This window comes from Oncorhynchus masou, unplaced genomic scaffold, assembly GCF_036934945.1.
Source record: "Oncorhynchus masou masou isolate Uvic2021 unplaced genomic scaffold, UVic_Omas_1.1 unplaced_scaffold_596, whole genome shotgun sequence".
Classification (NCBI taxonomy): domain Eukaryota; kingdom Metazoa; phylum Chordata; class Actinopteri; order Salmoniformes; family Salmonidae; genus Oncorhynchus; species Oncorhynchus masou.
Window position 1 is genome coordinate 201,936 of NW_027012384.1, and position 21,908 is coordinate 223,843.

General features: G+C 46.3%; 1 protein-coding gene across 1 annotated transcript in view; it reads right to left on the reverse strand.

Annotated features, from left to right (window-relative positions):
* Window positions 1-21,908, reverse strand: part of LOC135536336 (TBC1 domain family member 30-like) — a 49,028-nt gene that overhangs the window by 14,792 nt on the left and 12,328 nt on the right. The window contains exons 3-10 of the mRNA XM_064962689.1: window positions 16,817-16,878; window positions 16,640-16,705; window positions 12,900-13,025; window positions 12,395-12,580; window positions 11,790-11,958; window positions 10,676-10,844; window positions 10,402-10,507; window positions 468-571 (exon numbers count right to left, since the gene is read on the reverse strand). Coding sequence (XP_064818761.1) covers window positions 468-571; window positions 10,402-10,507; window positions 10,676-10,844; window positions 11,790-11,958; window positions 12,395-12,580; window positions 12,900-13,025; window positions 16,640-16,705; window positions 16,817-16,878 — 988 coding nt within the window. The remainder of the gene's footprint in view (window positions 1-467; window positions 572-10,401; window positions 10,508-10,675; window positions 10,845-11,789; window positions 11,959-12,394; window positions 12,581-12,899; window positions 13,026-16,639; window positions 16,706-16,816; window positions 16,879-21,908) is intronic.

Genomic DNA, 21,908 nt, shown 5'->3' on the forward strand with positions numbered 1-21,908 from the left:
ATCATCATCACCACTTTACCAGCCCCAGAGACCTCCTCTAGGATACATCATCATCATCACTTTACCAGCCCCAGAGACCTCCTCTAGGATACATCATCATCATCACTTTACCAGCCCCAGAGACCTCCTCTGGGATACATCATCACTTTACCAGCCCCAGAGACCTCCTCTAGGATACATCATCATCATCACTTTACCAGCCCCACAGACCTCCTCTGGGATACATCATCAACATCACTTTACCAGCCCCAGAGACCTCCTCTGGGATACATCATCATCATCACTTTACCAGCCCCAGAGACCTCCTCTAGGATACATCATCATCATCACTTTACCAGCCCCAGAGACCTCCTCTAGGATATATCATCATCATCACTTTACCAGCCCCAGAGACCTTGGACATTGACCAACCTGCCTTTGGGGTTGGAGGTGGGGAAGGGGGTGATGCTGTAGGGACATTGACCAACCTGCCGTTGGGGTTGGAGGTGGGGAAGGGGGTGATGTTGTAGGTGTATTTCTCTCGGAGTTCAGCCAGCTGAGGGAATGGAAACACAGCCATGGAGTACACCGTCTGGAGAGAAAAGAGGGATCAGGGTGGCAGCTTAAACAGCTGGGAAACACAGAGGAGGAGAAAGGGCTTTTTCCTACGATATTACATCCATGCATTCTGATTGATCCCGTGTGGCTCAGTTGGCAGTTGCAGCGGCAGGGTTGTGGGTTCGATTCCCACGAGGGACCAGTACCAACAAATATGAAAATGTCTCTCTGGATAAGAGAGTCTGCTAAATGACTCACTACTGTAGTGGCTCTGGATCAGAGAGTCTGCTAAATGACTCACTACTGTAGTGGCCCTGGATAAGAGAGTCTGTTAAATGACTCAATACTATAGTGGCTCTGGATAAGAGAGTCTGCTAAATGACTCACTACTGTAGTGGCTCTGGATCAGAGAGTCTGCTAAATGACTCACTACTGTAGTGGCTCTGGATAAGAGAGTCTACTAAATGACTCACTACTGTAGTGGCTCTGGATAAGAGAGTCTGCTAAATGACTCACTACTGTAGTGGCTCTGGATAAGAGAGTCTACTAAATGACTCACTACTGTAGTGGCTCTGGATAAGAGAGTCTACTAAATGACTCACTACTGTAGTGGCTCTGGATAAGAGAGTCTGCTAAATGACTCACTACTGTAGTGGCTCTGGATAAGAGAGTCTGCTAAATGACTCATGTAACATTTGTGGATGTAAATAAAGGCTTTGTGTTGGATACACAGTGTGTTCAGAATAGATAGATGACTACTGAATTTACAATGGATGAAATAAAGGTTTTATTACTGGCCTACACACACAACAAGTCAGACAAATTATATATTTTGAAATGTTTACAAATTACGTTAAAATATATATAAAAGCTGAAATGTCTTCAGTCAATAAGTATTCACCCCTGTGTCATGTTCTGTTATAATCTCCACCCAGCACAGCCAGAAGAGGACTGGCCACCCCACATAGCCTGGTTCCTCTCCACCCGGCACAGCCAGAAGAGGACTGGCCACCCCACATAGCCTGGTTCCTCTCTAGGTTTCTTCCTAGGTTTTGGCCTTTCTAGGGAGTTTTTCCTAGCCACCGTGCTTCTACACCTGCATTGCTTGCTGTTTGGGGTTTTAGGCTGGGTTTCTGTACAGCACTTTGAGATATCAGCTGATGTACGAAGGGCTATATAAATTTGATTTGATTTATGCCTAAATAAGTTCAGGAGTCAAAATGTGCTCAACAAGTCACAAGTTGCCTGGACTCTGTGTGCATAGTGTTCAACATGATTTCTGAACGACTACCTCATGTCTGTTCTCCACACATACAATTATCTGTCAGGTCCCTCAGTCAAGCACAGAATTTCAAAACACAAAGACCAGGGAGGTTTTCCAATGCCTCGCAAAGGGCACCTATTGTTAGATGGGCAAAAATAAAAAGCAGACATTGAATATCCGTTAGAGCACGGTGTAGTTACTACACTATGGATGGTGTATCAATACACCCAGTCACTACAACGATACAGGCATCCTTAACTCAGTCAGACATTGAATATCCGTTAGAGCACGGTGTAGTTACTACACTATGGATGGTGTATCAATACACCCAGTCACTACAACGATACAGGCATCCTTAACTCAGTCAGACATTGAATATCCGTTAGAGCACGGTGTAGTTACTACACTATGGATGGTGTATCAATACACCCAGTCACTACAACGATACAGGCATCCTTAACTCAGTTGCCGAAGAGGAAGGAAACCGCTCAGGGATTTCACCACGAGGCCAAAGGTGACTTTAAAACAGTTACAGAGTTTAATGGCTGTGATAGAAAACTGAGGACGGATTAACATTGTAGTTACTCCACAATAGTAATCTATAAGACAGAGTGGAGAGAACATGCATCCTGTTTCCAACAAGCCACTGAATTAAAACGACCTGAAACACAAGGCCAGATATACACTGGAGTTGCTTACCAACGACCTAAAACACAAGGCCAGATATACACTGGAGTTGCTCACCAACGACCTAAAACACAAGGCCAGATATACACTGGAGTTGCTTACCAACGACCTAAAACACAAGGCCAGACATACACTGGAGTTGCTTACCAACGACCTAAAACACAAGGCCAGACATCCACTGGAGTTGCTTACCAACGACCTAAAACAAAAGGCCAGACATCCACTGGAGTTGCTTACCAACGACCTAAAACACAAGGCCAGAAATACACTGGAGTTGCTCACCAACGACCTAAAACACAAGGCCAGATATACACTGGAGTTGCTTACCAACGACCTAAAACACAAGGCCAGATATACACTGGAGTTGCTTACCAACGACCTAAAACACAAGGCCAGATATACACTGGAGTTGCTTACCAACGACCTAAAACACAAGGCCAGATATACACTGGAGTTGCTCACCAACGACCTGAAACGCAAGGCCAGACATACACTGGAGTTGCTTACCAACGACCTAAAACGCAAGGCCAGACATACACTGGAGTTGCTTACCAACGACCTAAAACGCAAGGCCAGACATACACTGGAGTTGCTTACCAACGACCTAAAACGCAAGGCCAGACATACACTGGAGTTGCTTACCAACGACCTAAAACACAAGGCCAGACATACACTGGAGTTGCTTACCAACGACCTAAAACGCAAGGCCAGACATACACTGGAGTTGTTTACCAACGACCTAAAACGCAAGGTCAGATATACACTGGAGTTGCTTACCAACGACCTAAAACGCAAGGCCAGATATACAGTGGAGTTGCTTACCAACGACCTAAAACGCAAGGCCAGATATACACTGGAGTTGCTTACCAACGACCTAAAACGCAAGGCCAGATATACACTGGAGTTGCTCACCAACGACCTAAAACGCAAGGCCAGATATACACTGGAGTTGCTCACCAACGACCTAAAACACAAGGCCAGATATACACTGGAGTTGGTTACCAACGACCTAAAACACAAGGCCAGATATACACTGGAGTTGGTTACCAACGACCTAAAACACAAGGCCAGATATACACTGGAGTTGCTTACCAACGACCTAAAACACAAGGCCAGATATACACTGGAGTTGCTTACCAACGACCTAAAACACAAGGCCAGATATACACTGGAGTTGGTTACCAACGACCTAAAACACAAGGCCAGATATACACTGGAGTTGGTTACCAACGACCTAAAACACAAGGCCAGATATACACTGGAGTTGCTCACCAACGACCTAAAACACAAGGCCAGACATACACTGGAGTTGCTCACCAACGACCTAAAACACAAGGCCAGACATACACTGGAGTTGCTTACCAACGACCTAAAACACAAGGCCAGACATACACTGGAGTTGCTTACCAACGACCTAAAACACAAGGCCAGATATACACTGGAGTTGCTCACCAACGACCTAAAACACAAGGCCAGATATCCACTGGAGTTGCTTACCAACGACCTAAAACACAAGGCCAGATATACACTGGAGTTGCTCACCAACGACCTAAAACACAAGGCCAGATATACACTGGAGTTGCTTACCAACGACCTAAAACGCAAGGCCAGATATACACTGGAGTTGCTTACCAACGACCTAAAACACAAGGCCAGACATACACTGGAGTTGCTTACCAACGACCTAAAACACAAGGCCAGACATACACTGGAGTTGCTTACCAACGACCTAAAACGCAAGGCCAGACATACACTGGAGTTGTTTACCAACGACCTAAAACGCAAGGTCAGATATACACTGGAGTTGCTTACCAACGACCTAAAACGCAAGGCCAGATATACAGTGGAGTTGCTTACCAACGACCTAAAACGCAAGGCCAGATATACACTGGAGTTGCTTACCAACGACCTAAAACGCAAGGCCAGATATACACTGGAGTTGCTCACCAACGACCTAAAACGCAAGGCCAGATATACACTGGAGTTGCTCACCAACGACCTAAAACGCAAGGCCAGATATACACTGGAGTTGCTCACCAACGACCTAAAACACAAGGCCAGACATACACTGGAGTTGCTTACCAACGACCTAAAACACAAGGCCAGACATACACTGGAGTTGCTCACCAACGACCTAAAACACAAGGCCAGACATACACTGGAGTTGCTCACCAACGACCTAAAACACAAGGCCAGATATACACTGGAGTTGCTTACCAACGACCTAAAACACAAGGCCAGATATACACTGGAGTTGCTTACCAACGACCTAAAACGCAAGGCCAGATATACACTGGAGTTGCTCACCAACGACCTAAAACACAAGGCCAGACCTACACTGGAGATGCTTACCAACGACCTAAAACACAAGGCCAGACATACACTGGAGTTGCTTACCAACGACCTAAAACACAAGGCCAGACATACACTGGAGTTGCTTACCAACGACCTAAAACGCAAGGCCAGATATCCACTGGAGTTGCTTACCAACGACCTAAAACACAAGGCCAGATATCCACTGGAGTTGCTTACCAACGACCTAAAACACAAGGCCAGATATACACTGGAGTTGCTTACCAACGACCTAAAACACAAGGCCAGATATACACTGGAGTTGCTTACCAACGACCTAAAACACAAGGCCAGATATACACTGGAGTTGGTTACCAACGACCTAAAACACAAGGCCAGATATACACTGGAGTTGGTTACCAACGACCTAAAACACAAGGCCAGATATACACTGGAGTTGCTTACCAACGACCTAAAACACAAGGCCAGATATACACTGGAGTTGGTTACCAACGACCTAAAACACAAGGCCAGATATACACTGGAGTTGGTTACCAACGACCTAAAACACAAGGCCAGATATACACTGGAGTTGGTTACCAACGACCTAAAACACAAGGCCAGATATACACTGGAGTTGCTCACCAACGACCTAAAACACAAGGCCAGATATACACTGGAGTTGCTCACCAACGACCTAAAACACAAGGCCAGACATACACTGGAGTTGCTCACCAACGACCTAAAACACAAGGCCAGACATACACTGGAGTTGCTCACCAACGACCTAAAACACAAGGCCAGACATACACTGGAGTTGCTCACCAACGACCTAAAACACAAGGCCAGATATACACTGGAGTTGCTTACCAACGACCTAAAACACAAGGCCAGATATACACTGGAGTTGCTTACCAACGACCTAAAACACAAGGCCAGATATCCACTGGAGTTGCTTACCAACGACCTAAAACACAAGGCCAGATATACACTGGAGTTGCTCACCAACGACCTAAAACACAAGGCCAGATATACACTGGAGTTGCTTACCAACGACCTAAAACACAAGGCCAGATATACACTGGAGTTGCTTACCAACGACCTAAAACACAAGGCCAGATATCCACTGGAGTTGCTTACCAACGACCTAAAACACAAGGCCAGATATACACTGGAGTTGCTCACCAACGACCTAAAACACAAGGCCAGACATACACTGGAGTTGCTTACCAACGACCTAAAACGCAAGGCCAGATATACACTGGAGTTGCCTACCAACGACCTAAAACACAAGGCCAGATATACACTGGAGTTGGTCACCAACAACCTAAAACACAAGGCCAGATCTACACTGGAGTTGCTTACCAACGACCTAAAACACAAGGCCAGATCTACACTGGAGTTGCTTACCAACGACCTAAAACGCAAGGCCAGATATACACTGGAGTTGCTCACCAAGAAGTCATTGTGGTGAATGTTCCTGAGCAGCCTAGTTACAGTTTTGACTTAAAATAAAAGAATAAAAAATAAATAAAATATTAATTTTTTTATTATCTTGAAAATTGCTGTCTAGCAATGATCAACAACCAACTTGACAGAGCTTGAAGAATAATGTGCAAATATTGTACAATCCAGGTGTGCAAAGCTCTTAGAATCCCACTTAGAAAGACTCACAGCTGTAAACGCTGCCAAAGGTGCTTCTACAAAGTATTTGTATTTTTTGGCAGCGTAGCCTAGTGGTTAGAGCGTTGGACTAGTAACTGAAAGGTTGCAAGATCGAATCCCTGAGCTGACGTTCTGTCGTTCTGCCCCTGAACAAGGTAGCTAACCCACTGTTCCTAGTGCCATCATTGAAAATAAGAATTTGTTCTTAACTGACTTGCCTAGTTAAATAAAGGTTAAAAAAAATTTAAATAAAGGTGTGGTTGAATTATGAATCCCCGTTAGTTCCTGCCAAAGCAGCAGCTACTCTTCCTGGGGTCCAGCAAAGTTATTGCAGTTTATACAATTTTCCAAACATTACAATACATTCAAAGATTTCACAACACACTGTGTGCCCTCAGGCCCCTACTCCACCACTACCACATATCTACAACACACTGTGTGCCCTCAGGCCCCTACTCCCACATATCTACAACACACTGTGTGCCCTCAGGCCCCTACTCCACCACTACCACATATCTACAACACACTGTGTGCCCTCAGGCCCCTACTCCACCACTACCACATATCTTCAACACACTGTGTGTCCTCAGGCCCCTACTCCACCACTACCACATATCTACAACACACTGTGTGCCCTCAGGCCCCTACTCCACCACTACCACATATCTACAACACACTGTGTGTCCTCAGGCCCCTACTCCACCACTACCACATATCTACAACACACTGTGTGTCCTCAGGCCCCTACTCCACCACTACCACATATCTACAACACACTGTGTGTCCTCAGGCCCCTACTCCACCACTACCACATATCTACAACACACTGTGTGTCCTCAGGCCCCTACTCCACCACTACCACATATCTACAACACACTGTGTGGCCTCAGGCCCCTACTCCACCACTACCACATATCTACAGTACTTAATCCATGTGTACGTGTGTTCATAGCGCATATGTTATCATACGTGTGTGTGTGTGTATGCATGTGTCTGTGCCTATGTTTGTGTTGCTTCACAGTCCTCGCTGTTCCATAAGGTGTATTTTATCTGTTTAAATGTAATTCTACTGCTTGTATCAGTTACCTGATGTGGAATAGAGTTCCATGTAGTCATGGCTCTATGTAGTACTGTGGAATAGAGTTCCATGTAGTCATGGCTCTATGTAGTACTGTGGAATAGAGTTCCATGTGGTCATGGCTCTATGTGGTACTGTGCACCTCCTATAGTCTGTTCTAGACTTGGGGACTGTGAAGAGACCTCTGGTGGCATGTCTTGTGGGGTATGCACGGGTGTCTGAGCTGTGTGCCAGTAGTTTAAAAACAGACAGCTCGGTGCATTCAACATGTCAATACCTCTCATAAATACAAGTAGTGATGAAGTCGTCAATCTCTCCTCCACTTTGAGCCAGGTGAGAGTGACATGCATATTATTAATATTAGCTCTCTGTGTACATCCAAGGGCCAGCTGTGCTGCTGTGTTCTGAGCCATTTGTAATTTTCCTTATGTCCCTTTTTGTGACACCTGACCACATGACTGAAGAGTAGTCAAGGTGCGACAAAACTAGGACCTGTAGGACTTGCCTTGTTGATAGTGCTGTTAAGAAGGTAGAAACTAGGGCCTGTACGACCTGCCTTGTTTATAGTGATGTTAAGAAGGTTGAAACTTGGGCCTGTAGGACCTGCCTTGTTGATAGTGCTGTTAAGAAGGTAGAAACTAGTGACTGTAGGACCTGCCTTGTTTATAGTGATGTTAAGAAGGTAGAAACTACGACCTGTACGACCTGTCTTGTTTATAGTGATGTTAAGAAGGTAGAGCAGAGCTTTATTATGAACAGACTTCTCCCCATCTTAGCTACTGTTGTATCAATATGTTTTGACCATGACAGTTTACAATCTAGTGTTACTCCAAGAAGTTTAGTCATCTCAACTTGCTCAATTACCACATTATCTATTACAAGTTTTAGTTGAGGTTGAGTGAGAGTTTTGATCCAAATACAATGCTTTTAGTTTTATATATATTTAAGGCTAATTTATTCCTTGCCACCCACTCTGAAACTAACTGCAGCTCTTTGTTAAGTGTTGCAGTCATTTCAGTCGCTGTCGTAGCTGACATGTATAGTGTTGAGTTATCCGAAAACATAGACACAGGCTTTAATCAAAGTCAATGGCGTGTCGTTAGTAAACATTGAAAACAGCAAGGGTCCTAAACAGCTGCCCTGGAGAATGCCTGATTCTACCTGGATGATGTTGGAGAGGCTTCCATTAACCTGTTGGAACTCTAGGGGCGCAATTTCATTTTTGGATGAAAAACGTTCCCGTTTTAAACAAGATATTTTGTCACAAAAAGATGCTCGACTATGCATATAATTGCTACTGTTCGAAAGAAAACACTCTGACGTGTCCAGAAATACAAAGATCTTCTCTGTGCGTGCCCTTTAACGTGAGCTTCAGGCAAAACCAAGATGAGATGGCATCCAGGAAATGACAAGGATTTTTGAGGCTCTGTTTGTCATGATCTCCTTATATGGCTGTGAACGCAAGAGAAATGAGTCTGCCCTTTCTGTCGTTTCCCCAAGGTGTCTGCAGCATTGTGACGTATTTGTAGGCAGATCATTGGAAGATTGACCATAAGAGACCACATTTACCACGTGTCCGCCCGGTGTCCTGCGCCGAAATTGGTGCGCAAAAGTCACCTGCCAGTATTTTTCCAAACAATACAGAGAGTAAAGCAAGCTTCCACGAACTGCATGTCAATGAAGAGATATGTGAAAAAACACCTTGAGGACTGATTCCAAACAACGTTTGCCATGTTTCGGTCGATATTATGTAGTTAATCCGGAAAAAGTTTTACGTTGTAGGTGACTGCATTTTCGGTTCGTTTCAGTAGCCAGGCGCAATGTAGAAAACGGAATGATTTCTCCTACACACAGACGCTTTCAGGAAACACTGCGCATTTTGTGTGTAACTGAGAGTCTCCTCATTGAAAACATCAGAAGCTCTTCAAAGGTAAATGATTTTATTTATTTGGTTATCTGGTTTTTGTGAAAATGTTGCGTGCTACATGTTATTCAAAATGCATTGCTAGCTTTGCATAATCTTACACAAATTAGTCAATTTCTATGGTTCAAAAGCATATTTTGAAAATCTGAGATGACAGTGTTGTTAAGAAAAGGCTAAGCTTGAGAGCAGATGCATTATTTTCATTTTATTTGCGATTTTCAGAAATCGTTAACGTTACATTATGCTAATGAGCTTCAGGCTATAACTGTATACAGGGTTTTTTCATAGCCAAACGTGAACAAAACGGAGCGATTTGTCCTACACAAATAATATTTTTTTGAAAAACTGCACATTTGCTATGTAACTGAGAGTCTCCTCATTGAAAACATCCGAAGCTCTTCAAAGTTAATGATTTTATTTATTTGGTTATCTGGCTTTTGTGAAAATGTTGCGTGCTACATGCTACACAAAATGCTATGCTAGCTTTGCATACTCTTACACAAATTAGTCAATTTCTATGGTTCAAAAGCATATTTTGAAAATCTGAGATGACAGTGTTGTTAAGAAAAGGCTAAGCTTGAGAGCAAACGCATTATTTTAATTTTATTTGCGATTTTCAGAAATCGTTAACGTTGCGTTATGCTAATGAGCCTGAGGCTTTAGTCACGATCCCGGATCCGGGATGGGGAGTTTCAAGAAGTTAAAGAACACCCTCTGTTCTGTTAGACATGTAATTCTTCATCCACATTATAGCAGGGGGTGTAAAGCCATAACACATATGTCTTTCCAGCAGCAGACTATGATCAATCATGTCAAGATCTGCACTGAAGTCTAACAAGACAACGTATTGACTCAGGGGTGTGAATACTTATGTAAATTAGATATTTCGGCTTTTCATCTCCAAACCACGTGAGGTGGCTACAGTCTGCGAGGCCGTTCTCCAACATCTCTCACCTGCATGAGGTGGCTACAGTCTATGAGGCTGTTCTCCAACATCTCCTGAGTGATCCATCCCATGGTGCTGTAGAAGTCGTCTGCTGTCTGACAGTACTCTATATGCCTGGGGGATACAGTGTGTAGGAGTTAGGGATACAGTGTGTAGGGGTAAGGGATACAGTGTGTAGGGGTAAGGGATACAGTGTGTAGGGGTAAGGGATACAGTGTGTAGGGGTTAGGGTTACAGTGTGTAGGGGTTAGGGATACAGTGTGTAGGGGTTAGGGTACTCACTCCCCTAGGTGAGACCAGATGGCCAGAGCCACCCTCAGCAGAACCTCAGAACCTTCGAAGAACACAGAGTCCCAGATCTTTAGCACGGTGTTGGGGGGCAGGCACGTAGCAAACATGGTCAGAAACCACTGCATCGTGAACACGTTGGTCAGGGGAGGCTCGTAGCTGCCTGTAAGACACACGCTGGTGTTAGTCAGGTCCGTATCACACGCTGGCGTTAGTCAGGGGAGGTGTAGTGGTCCGTATCACACGCTGGCGTTAGTCAGGTCCGTATCACACGCTGGCGTTAGTCAGGGGAGTTGTAGTGGTCCGTATCACACGCTGGCATTAGTCAGGTCCGTATCACACGCTGGCGTTAGTCAGGGGAGTTGTAGTGGTCCGTATCACACGCTGGCGTTAGTCTGGTCCGAACCACACGCTGGCGTTAGTCAGGTCCGTATCACACGCTGGCGTTAGTCTGGTCCGAGTCACACGCTGGCGTTAGTCAGGTCCGAGTCACACGCTGGCGTTAGTCTGGTCCGAGTCACACGCTGGCGTTAGTCAGGTCCGTATCACACGCTGGCGTTAGTCAGGTCCGTATCACACGCTGGCGTTAGTCAGGGGAGGTGTAGTGGTCCGTATCACACGCTGGCGTTAGTCAGGGGAGGTGTAGTGGTCCGTATCACACGCTGGCGTTAGTCAGGTCCGTATCACACGCTGGCGTTAGTCAGGGGAGTTGTAGTGGTCCGTATCACACGCTGGCGTTAGTCTGGTCCGAGTCACACGCTGGCGTTAGTCAGGTCCGAGTCACACGCTGGCGTTAGTCTGGTCCGAGTCACACGCTGGCGTTAGTCTGGTCCGAGTCACACGCTGGCGTTAGTCTGGTCCGAGTCACACGCTGGCGTTAGTCTGGTCCGAGTCACACGCTGGCGTTAGTCTGGTCCGAGTCACACGCTGGCGTTAGTCTGGTCCGAGTCACACGCTGGCGTTAGTCTGGTCCGAGTCACACGCTGGCGTTAGTCAGGGGAGTTGTAGTGGTCCGTATCACATGCTGACGTTAGTCTGGTCCATATCACATGCTGGCGTTAGTCAGGGGAGGTGTAGAGGTCCGTAAGACAGAGACAGACAGACCCACCTCCAGCCTCTCTATCAGCAGTCTTCTGCAGGAGGTGTAGGTGCTGTGAGAGATGAGGCAGCTTCATCCTCAGGAGATCTCTAAACACAGCCATGTCCACAGACAGAGAACGCAGGTTGTTGGCAAAATAACTCTCTGGTAGCACCTTGTCTATCAGGTAGATCATCACCTGGAGGAGAGACGGAGGATCAGTTAGAATGACTACAACAGATAAATCATCCCCTTTCACAGCAGTGTTGGAGTGTAATAAATCAACCCCTTTCTCAGCAGTGTTGGAATGTAATAAATCATCCCCTTTCACAGCAGTGTTGGAGTGTAATAAATCATCCCCTTTCACAGCAGTGTTGGAGTGTAATAAATCATCCCCTTTCAGAGCAGTGTTGTTGTAATAAATCATCCCCTTTCAGAGCAGTGTTGGAGTGTAATAAATCATCCCCTTTCAGAGCAGTGTTGGAGTGTAATAAATCATCCCCTTTCAGAGCAGTGTTGGAGTGTAATAAATCATCCCCTTTCAGAGCAGTGTTGGAGTGTAATAAATCATCCCCTTTCACAGCAGTGTTGGAGTGTAATAATTCATCCCCTTTCAGAGCAGTGTTGTTGTGTACCTTGAGTGCGTGGCTCTCGTTGCCCTCTGTAACCTCCAATATGAGCGCTGCCAGTACGTTGAAGCCCTGACAGTATCCTACAGCCTTATTCCAGCGAGCGTACGCCAGGAGTACCCTCTTCAGCACCACCCGGTCCTGCTCCCCCTCCTGGCCGGAGTATGAACTACAACCTGTCCTGTGTAGGTCCTAATGAACAACAAGACTTTATTCATCCAAACCAGAGGACTGCATTTAATGATATAACACAACACAGTTTTACACACACACAGAGAGACAGAGAGACAGAGAGACAGAGACACAGAGAGAGAGACAGAGACACAGAGACACAGAGACACAGAGACAGAAAGGAGAGACAGAAAGGAGAGACAGAAAGGAGAGGGGTATGGACCTTGTCCTGCTAATTCATGGTTCTCTCTGAACAAGGGAAGGAGGAAACAGCTGTTGTTTTCCATGATGCATTCCATGTACAAATATCCTGCTACACAAACATCAGTATGGGTGTTACCTTAACAATCTGGATGCCCAGTGAGTCATCGTCAGGGTTACTGCGTTCGTTGAAAGCGAAGCGGAGAGTTTTGTCCCAGTCGATAGAGATACTGTGGAGGTACTGATCAGCTAGAGTCAGCCATACCTGGAGAACACAGAGTATTCATATTTACACAGTAATACTGTACACACTAGTGCTTAGACGACACACAGTAAAGAGCCCTGACAGAGGAGACACACAGTAAAGAGCCCTGACAGAGGAGACTCACAGTAAAGAGCCCTGACAGAGGAGACTCACAGTAAAGAGCCCTGACAGAGGAGACACACAGTAAAGAGCCCTGACAGAGGAGACACACAGTAAAGAGCCCTGACAGAGGAGACACACAGTAAAGAGCCCTGACAGAGGAAACACACAGTAAAGATCCCTGACAGAGGAGACACACAGTAAAGAGCCCTGACAGAGGAGACTCACAGTAAAGAGCCCTGACAGAGGAGACTCACAGTAAAGAGCCCTGACAGAGGAGACTCACAGTAAAGAGCCCTGACAGAGGAGACTCACAGTAAAGAGTCCTGACAGAGGAGACACACAGTAAAGAGCCCTGACAGAGGAGACACACAGTAGATACACATAAAAATACAAAACATAACAAGTTATAGTTCACAGAAGGAAATCAGTCAACTGAAATAAATAAATTAGGGCCTAATCTATGGATTTCACATGACTGGGCAGGCGCACAGCAATGGGTGGGCCTGGGAGGTCATAGTGCCACCCACAGGGGAGCCAGGCCCAGCCAATCAGAATTACTCTGTTCCCACAAAGGGTCTTTATTACAGACAGAAATACTCCTCAGTTGTTCGGCTGGTCTAAGACGACCCCGCAGGTGAAGAAGCCAGGGGCCGTCTCTGAAGGAGAGAGATGGTGCTTCGGGCAAGGTGACCAGGGACACTAGTTTGGTTAAACAGAACAAATATGACCTACGCAGATTGATCAAGATGGCAAAGCAGAAGTATAGGACAAAGTGGAGGAGCAATTGAGCGGGTCGAACACTAGGCGTTTGTGGCAGAGGCTCCTAACTTTCACGGATTACAAAAAAAGCCAGCCATGTCGCGGCATTGAGTTTTGGCAAGTCGTTTAGGACATCTACTTTGTGCATTACATAAGTAATTTTTCCAACTATTGTTTCCAGACAGATAATTTCACTTGTAATACACTGTATTGCAATTCCAGTGGGTCAGAAGTTTGCATACACTAAGTTGACTGTGCCTTTAAACAGCTTGGAACATTCTAGAAAATTATGTCATGGCTTTAGAAGCTTCTGATAGGCTAATTGACATCATTTGAGTCAATTGGAGGTGCACCTGTGGATGTATTTCAAGGCCTACATTCAAACTCAGTGCCTCTTTGCTTGACATCATGGGAAAATCAAAAGAAATCAGCCAAGACCTCAGAAAAAAAATTGTAGACCTCCACAAGTCTGGTTCAACCTCGGGAGCAATTTCCAAATGCCTGAAGGTACCAAGTTCATCTGTACAAACAATAGTACGTAAGTAGAAACACCAAGGGACCACGCAGCCGTCATACCGCTCAGGAAGGAGACGCGTTCGGTCTCCTAGAGATGAATGTAGTTTGGTGCGAAAAGTGCAAATCAATCCCAGAACAACAGTAAAGGACCTTGAAGATGCTGGAGGAAACGGGTACAAAAGTATCTATATCCACAGTAAAACGAGTCCTATATCGACATAACCTGAAAGGCCGCTCAGCAAGAAAGAAGCCACTGCTCCAAAACCTCTATAAAAAAAGACTACGGTTTGCAACTGCACATATGGGCAAAGATCGTACTTTTTGAAGAAATGTCCTCTGGTCTGATGAGACAAAAATAGAACTGTTTGGCCATAATGACCATCATTATGTTTGGAGGAAAAAGGGGAGGCTTGCAAGCCGAATAACACCATCCTAACTGTGAAGCACAGGGGTGGCAGCATCATGTTGTGGGGGTGCTTTGCTGCAGGAGAGACTGGTGCACTTCACAAAATTGATGTGATAGTGTCAAGGGCAGTTTTTAAAAATCCCCACTGTCTCTGACACTTTAGGTCTGGGCTAAGCTATTTCTTTTCACCTCTCTGCCTACTGTATGTCGTGGGCAGCGTTTCCTGTCGGACAGAGTGGTGAATGATTGACCTGCTAACAAGGCAAATCCAGGGGAACATAACGAGCACATATTATTCATGATTCAGAGGGAGCAGTCGAACATAATGAGCACGCATGAATCATTCATGATTCAGAGGGAGCAGTCGAACATAACGAGCACACATTAATCATTCATGATTCAGAGGGAGCAGTCGAACATAACGAGCACACATTAATCATTCATGATTCAGAGGGAGCAGTCGAACATAATGAGCACGCATGAATCATTCATGATTCAGAGGGAGCAGTCGAACATAATGAGCATGCATGAATCATTCATGATTCCACTAGTTCAGAGGTAGGCACGATTAGAACTCAGGTCAAGAAGCCTTCTCAGCGTTGATCAATGTAATAAATGGGTAAGCGATAATTAACTAAACTGGTTGACCAGACGGCCTACAGAGAGGAGGTAGGCAGTCTGACGGTGTGGTGTCAGGTAAACAACCTCTCCCTGAACATCAGCAAAGCAGCTGATTGTGGACCCCAGGAGGACCCAGGCTGGACACGTCCCCGTCCTCATCATTCGGCATCCGTGAAGACTGTCAAAAAACCTCAAGTTCCTCTGCGTACCCATCTCAGAGGAGCTGAAATGGTCAAACCACACTGACACCGTAGCGAAGGCGGCACGACGGCGACTCTTCAACCACAGGAAGCTGAAGAAATTCAGCCTGTCCCAGTGGGCCCTCACAGTGTTCTACAGGAGAGTTAGCTAGCATGCTCGAGTTGTAATGGCTGCATTACCACCTAGCTAATGCACAGGTATTTCCATGGTAACAGACAAACCTACAGCCATCAAAATACTGCTTGTCCTGCACATCTGATGTGTTTCCTTCCGTCTACAGTCATTATAAACACCAATCAACTGGGACCGCTGGCTGGCCAGTCAGAATAAACACCAATCAACTGGGACAGCTGGCTGGCCAGTCAGAATAAACACCAATCAACTGGGACCGCTGGCTGGCCAGTCAGAATAAACACCAATCAACTGGGACCGCTGGCTGGCCAGTCAGAATAAACACCAATCAACTGGGACCCCTGGCTGGCCAGTCAGAATAAACACCAATCAACTGGGACAGCTGGCTGGCCAGTCAGAATAAACACCAATCAACTGGGACCGCTGGCTGGCCAGTCAGAATAAACACCAATCAACTGGGACCGCTGGCTGGCCAGTCAGAATAAACACCAATCAACTGGGACCGCTGGCTGGCCAGTCAGAATAAACACCAATCAACTGGGACCCCTGGCTGGCCAGTCAGAATAAACACCAATCAACTGGGACAGCTGGCTGGCCAGTCAGAATAAACACCAATCAACTGGGACCGCTGGCTGGCCAGTCAGAATAAACACCAATCAACTGGGACCGCTGGCTGGCCAGTCAGAATAAACACCAATCAACTGGGACAGCTGGCTGGCCAGTCAGAATAAACACCAATCAACTGGGACCGCTGGCTGGCCAGTCAGAATAAACACCAATCAACTGGGACCCCTGGCTGAACAGTCAGAATAAACAGCACTAGAGAGATGGGAAGAACCATCACATCGGTTATATCAGTAGCACTACAATGACGTACCCTCTTCCTCCACTCTTTAGGGATGCCTGTAGGAAGTCTGACCACAGCCTTCAGAGCATCATACCACTGGGGAGAGAGAACACACAGATCAGATTCACACAGATCAGATCCACATAAATATGATACACACACACCTGAAACGGGGCTAAAGATGTGATGGGACACGACCATACTGACCTGTTGGAAGCCGTTCTTGCCCAGAGAAGGTTCGATGGTGAACTTTAACCTGGTGTCCACTCCTACAGAGAACAATGTACAGACTAAAGAACTCCACAGTAGCAGACCGGTCAGTCACCACACACAAGCTCTCTAACGAGGCCTACTGACTAATCAGGTACATGATATCATCAGTCTCAGTACAGTGACATGCGGGGAGGAAAGTAAGCACGTCCATTACTAATGACGTCACTGCTATCCGTGTGCACCTGGGCTAAACAAATCACATTTATCATAGTACTCAAACATGGCGACGTGGAAATATAGTGACAATGACTTTGCGTTCTTCCAATGATTTACTCTTAATCTGTTTTCAGCAACACCGAACAGCTGTGAGGTGCTAGGCTCTCTGGGGCTATTCATTAAGCTAATTCTGTTGCAAAACGTTTCTTAAAACGGGAGCAAACAGAACTAAAACAGGGTGGCATCTACCCGGATTTGTCCAATAAAAACTATCGTTTTGCTCTGTTTGTCTCCGTTTGGTTCTTAAACGGTAAACGTTTCCATGACGAATTCACCCCAGGTTGTGTTTTATTAGATGTTGCTGTCCGCCACTGTGGTGCTGAATCCTTTCCGGTTTCGCTCTCGAGTTACACTACAACAAGTCCTAACGACAACAACCTGACGCTCTGAAACACACACAACGGAAGTAACGAAACTATAACCCAGATCAGAGCATCCTTAAATGAAACAAACGGGAAAGAGAATGATTCAGACTGAACCCGTTCCTCCAGCCCCAACCTGTCTGGCGGCCAGCCAGCGACCACACAGCCGCCATTTGCCCCGCACGGCTTCATGCTACCAGCTCACACCGGTCTCTCTAACTCTCCCCACCTACACTAACCTTTTATACAGTTTAGAGTATAGCTCCAACCTGGGTCTCTCTGAGCGCTGTCTGTCTCCTCCATGTTGAGATCTGGTCAGGTCTTCTATAGCTGGCCACCAGAGTCGCCCCGACACTGTGTTTACATTACAGCGACCCTGACACCCTCCTCCTAGAGATAGATATGACTAGACCTATGGGCTAGGCTACATGTAGCTAGGCTACATCGGACAGCAGCATCCAATACGACATGAAGGAATTCAACTACAGGGCTTTAGTTATATCAGTCATATCAGCCCTAACACACGGTTGATAGGGAATCACATGAATGAAACGCCTTGTAAACTATCGCCATGATTTCAGAAACACAATGAATGAACACAATGAATGAACACCCATGACGCCACCACAACTAGCAGTGACAAGTTATTCTGTACAGACAAGACCACAGCGTTCCCTCCCCTGAGACAAAAACGAACAGAGTATCAATCAGGCTGGAGCTGAACGGGCTCCGTTCGGTCACCTGGCTCGAGCGTGCAGAGCAGACGGGGCGCTCTCCGGGAGATTCCGTTCCTTTTCTTCAGGACGTTACTGATGATGTTACCGACACCGCTCGAACCCTGCCGCAACACACACGGCCCAGACCGAGCCCTCCTCCCCGCGTTAAACCGGGCCTGCTTCATTTCCCAATCAAACCGAAACACGCACCGTGTAGCCTAAAAGTTATTGTTGGTAGACTACATTGATGTTTATTCCCCTTTGTGCGCTGCTTCAATCTAAAAATGTCCGTTATTCCCTCCGTCCCACGCGAATCCCGTTACCCAGCTGCTCCACGACAGCCCGATGTCTTCCAGGGAGCAGGGAGGTTGATCAATCACATTGATCTTTCCGTCTCCGGTCCAACCCAAGAACTGTCAACAGTCTCGCGCACACAGGAAATGGCCTTGATGTCCGATCCATCCAGGAGGAAATCGCGCGCAATTATGCATTTAAAACATTGATTCAAGAGTTGCTAGAATATATAGATCTGTCTTAATCGATGATCAGATCTCCCTCTAACCATACGGAGGAGATGCGGCTCTGCAGCGGTCTCAGGAGCTGCAGCCCGGGTATACACCCCTACCCAACGTCACAGGGAGGGAGGGAGGGAAGGATGCGGTATGGTGGCGGGAGGAGAAGAAAGCCGTGATGAAGTAATGTGAAGGGAGGGGTGGAGAGGGGAAGCTCGGCAGAGCAACAACCCCAAAAAGAGAGCCATTGTGAATGGAGAGACAGTCATCGCTGCTACATCACTAGATAACAAGGCATGTCTCAGCCAGATGACTTCAGGTAGAGGTACTGTAACATGCTGCTGGTCCTGTGAGAAGACAAGTCCCACTTTACACACTGTTCCTACATACTATACCTCCATGGTAGGTGCCATGTTGATCCCTGTTCCTACATACTATACCCCCATGGTAGGTGCCATGTTGATCCCTGTTCCTACATACTATACCTCCATGGTAGGTGCCGTGTTGATCCCTGTTCCTACATACTATACCTCCATGGTAGGTGCCATGTTGATCCCTGTTCCTACATACTATACCTCCATGGTAGGTGCCATGTTGATCCCTGTTCCTACATACTATACCTCCATGGTAGGTGCCATGCTGATCCCTGTTCCTACATACTATACCTCCATGGTAGGTGCCATGTTGATCCCTGTTCCTACATACTATACCTCCATGGTAGGTGCCATGTTGATCCCTGTTCCTACACACTATACCTCCATGGTAGGTGCCGTGTTGATCCCTGTTCCTACACACTATACCTCCATGGTAGGTGCCGTGTTGATCCCTGTTCCTACATACTATACCTCCATGGTAGGTGCCGTGCTGATCCCTGTTCCTACATACTATACCTCCATGGTAGGTGCCGTGTTGATCCCTGTTCCTACATACTATACCTCCATGGTAGGTGCCGTGCTGATCCCTGTTCCTACATACTATACCTCCATGGTAGGTGCCATGTTGATCCCTGTTCCTACATACTATACCTCCATGGTAGGTGCCATGTTGATCCCTGTTCCTACATACTATACCTCCATGGTAGGTGCCATGTTGATCCCTGTTCCTACATACTATACCTCCATGGTAGGTGCCATGTTGATCCCTGTTCCTACATACTATACCTCCATGGTAGGTGCCATGTTGATCCCTGTTCCTACATACTATACCTCCATGGTAGGTGCCATGTTGATCCCTGTTCCTACATACTATACCTCCATGGTAGGTGCCATGTTGATCCCTGTTCCTACATACTATACCTCCATGGTAGGTGCCATGTTGATCCCTGTTCCTACATACTATACCTCCATGGTAGGTGCCATGCTGATCCCTGTTCCTACATACTATACCTCCATGGTAGGTGCCATGTTGATCCCTGTTCCTACATACTATACCTCCATGGTAGGTGCCATGTTGATCCCTGTTCCTACATACTATACCTCCATGGTAGGTGCCATGTTGATCCCTGTTCCTACATACTATACCTCCATGGTAGGTGCCATGCTGATCCCTGTTCCTACATACTATACCTCCATGGTAGGTGCCATGCTGATCCCTGTTCCTACATACTATACCTCCATGGTAGGTGCCATGTTGATCCCTGTTCCTACATACTATACCTCCATGGTAGGTGCCATGTTGATCCCTGTTCCTACATACTATACCTCCATGGTAGGTGCCATGTTGATCCCTGTTCCTACATACTATACCTCCATGGTAGGTGCCATGCTGCATGTTGATCAAACAGAGAAATACATTAAAAAAAGTAGCTGTAAGAATGGAGTAACCAGATGTACAGATCCTGCACTTGCCTGTCTACAGCTCCACATCTACTGTAGATCATGGAGCCCTGCTGGAAAGTAGTGTGTGAAAACAACCTATCCAAGCAGACTTAGATCCCCGTCTGGGTGGACACTGGGCAGGATATTGAGGAATGGTGTATGTAGGTTATAATATGGTGCTGAGACGTGGAACATGCTCGTCTACTCAGCTCTCTGGGGGAAACACCCATACCACTTCCTGGTTAATAAGAGCAAACCTGCACAGCCAACATCCATCCACCCCTGAAGACAATGACATCACCAACAGAGAGGAGGGGGGGGGGGGGCAAACATCCATCCAACCTGAAGATAATGACATCACCAACTGAAGGGGGGGGGGGGCAAACATCCATCCACCCTGAAGATAATGACATCACCAACTGAAGGGGGGGGTCAACTGGGTGTGTGGGGGCAGAGAACAGACAGCAGAACATATTCATACCCCTTGACTTAATCCACATTTTGTTGTGTTACAGCATTAATCCCCCCCATTTACCCACAAAACCCCATGATGACAAGTTGAAAACATGTTTTTAGAAATGTTAGCACGTTTTTGGAAAATGAAAACAAATCTGAATACATAAGTATACACACCCCGAGTCAATACATAATCACCTTTGACAGCGATTACAGCTGTGGGTCGTTATGGGTAAATCTCAGCTCTACAGCTGTGGGCCGTTATGGGTAAATCTCAGCTCTACAGCTGTGGGTCGTTATGGGTAAATCTCAGCTCTACAGCTGTGGGTCGTTATGGGTAAATCTCAGCTCTACAGCTGTGGGTCGTTATGGGTAAATCTCAGCTCTACAGCTGTGGGTCGTTATGGGTAAATCTCAGCTCTACAGCTGTGGGTCGTTATGGGTAAATCTCAGCTCTACAGCTGTGGGTCGTTATGGGTAAATCTCAGCTCTACAGCTGTGGGTCGTTATGGGTAAATCTCAGCTCTACAGCTGTGGGTCGTTATGGGTAAATCTCAGCTCTACAGCTGTGGGTCGTTATGGGTAAATCTCAGCTCTACAGCTGTGGGTCGTTATGGGTAAATCTCAGCTCTACAGCTGTGGGTCGTTATGGGTAAATCTCAGCTCTACAGCTGTGGGTCGTTATGGGAAATCTCAGCTCTACAGCTGGATTATAAAACATTTGAAAACTTGTTTTTTTATGTTCAAACTCAAGTTGGTTGTTGATCATTGTTAGACAGCCATTTCCAAGTCTTGCTATTGATCTTCTAGCCGAGTTAAGTCAAAACGGTAACTAGACCCCTCAGGAACATTCACTGTCTAATCGGTAAGCAGCTCCAGTGTAGATCTGAGCTCGTTTCAGGTTATTGTCCAACTGAAAGGTGAATTTATCTCCCAGTGTCCGGTGG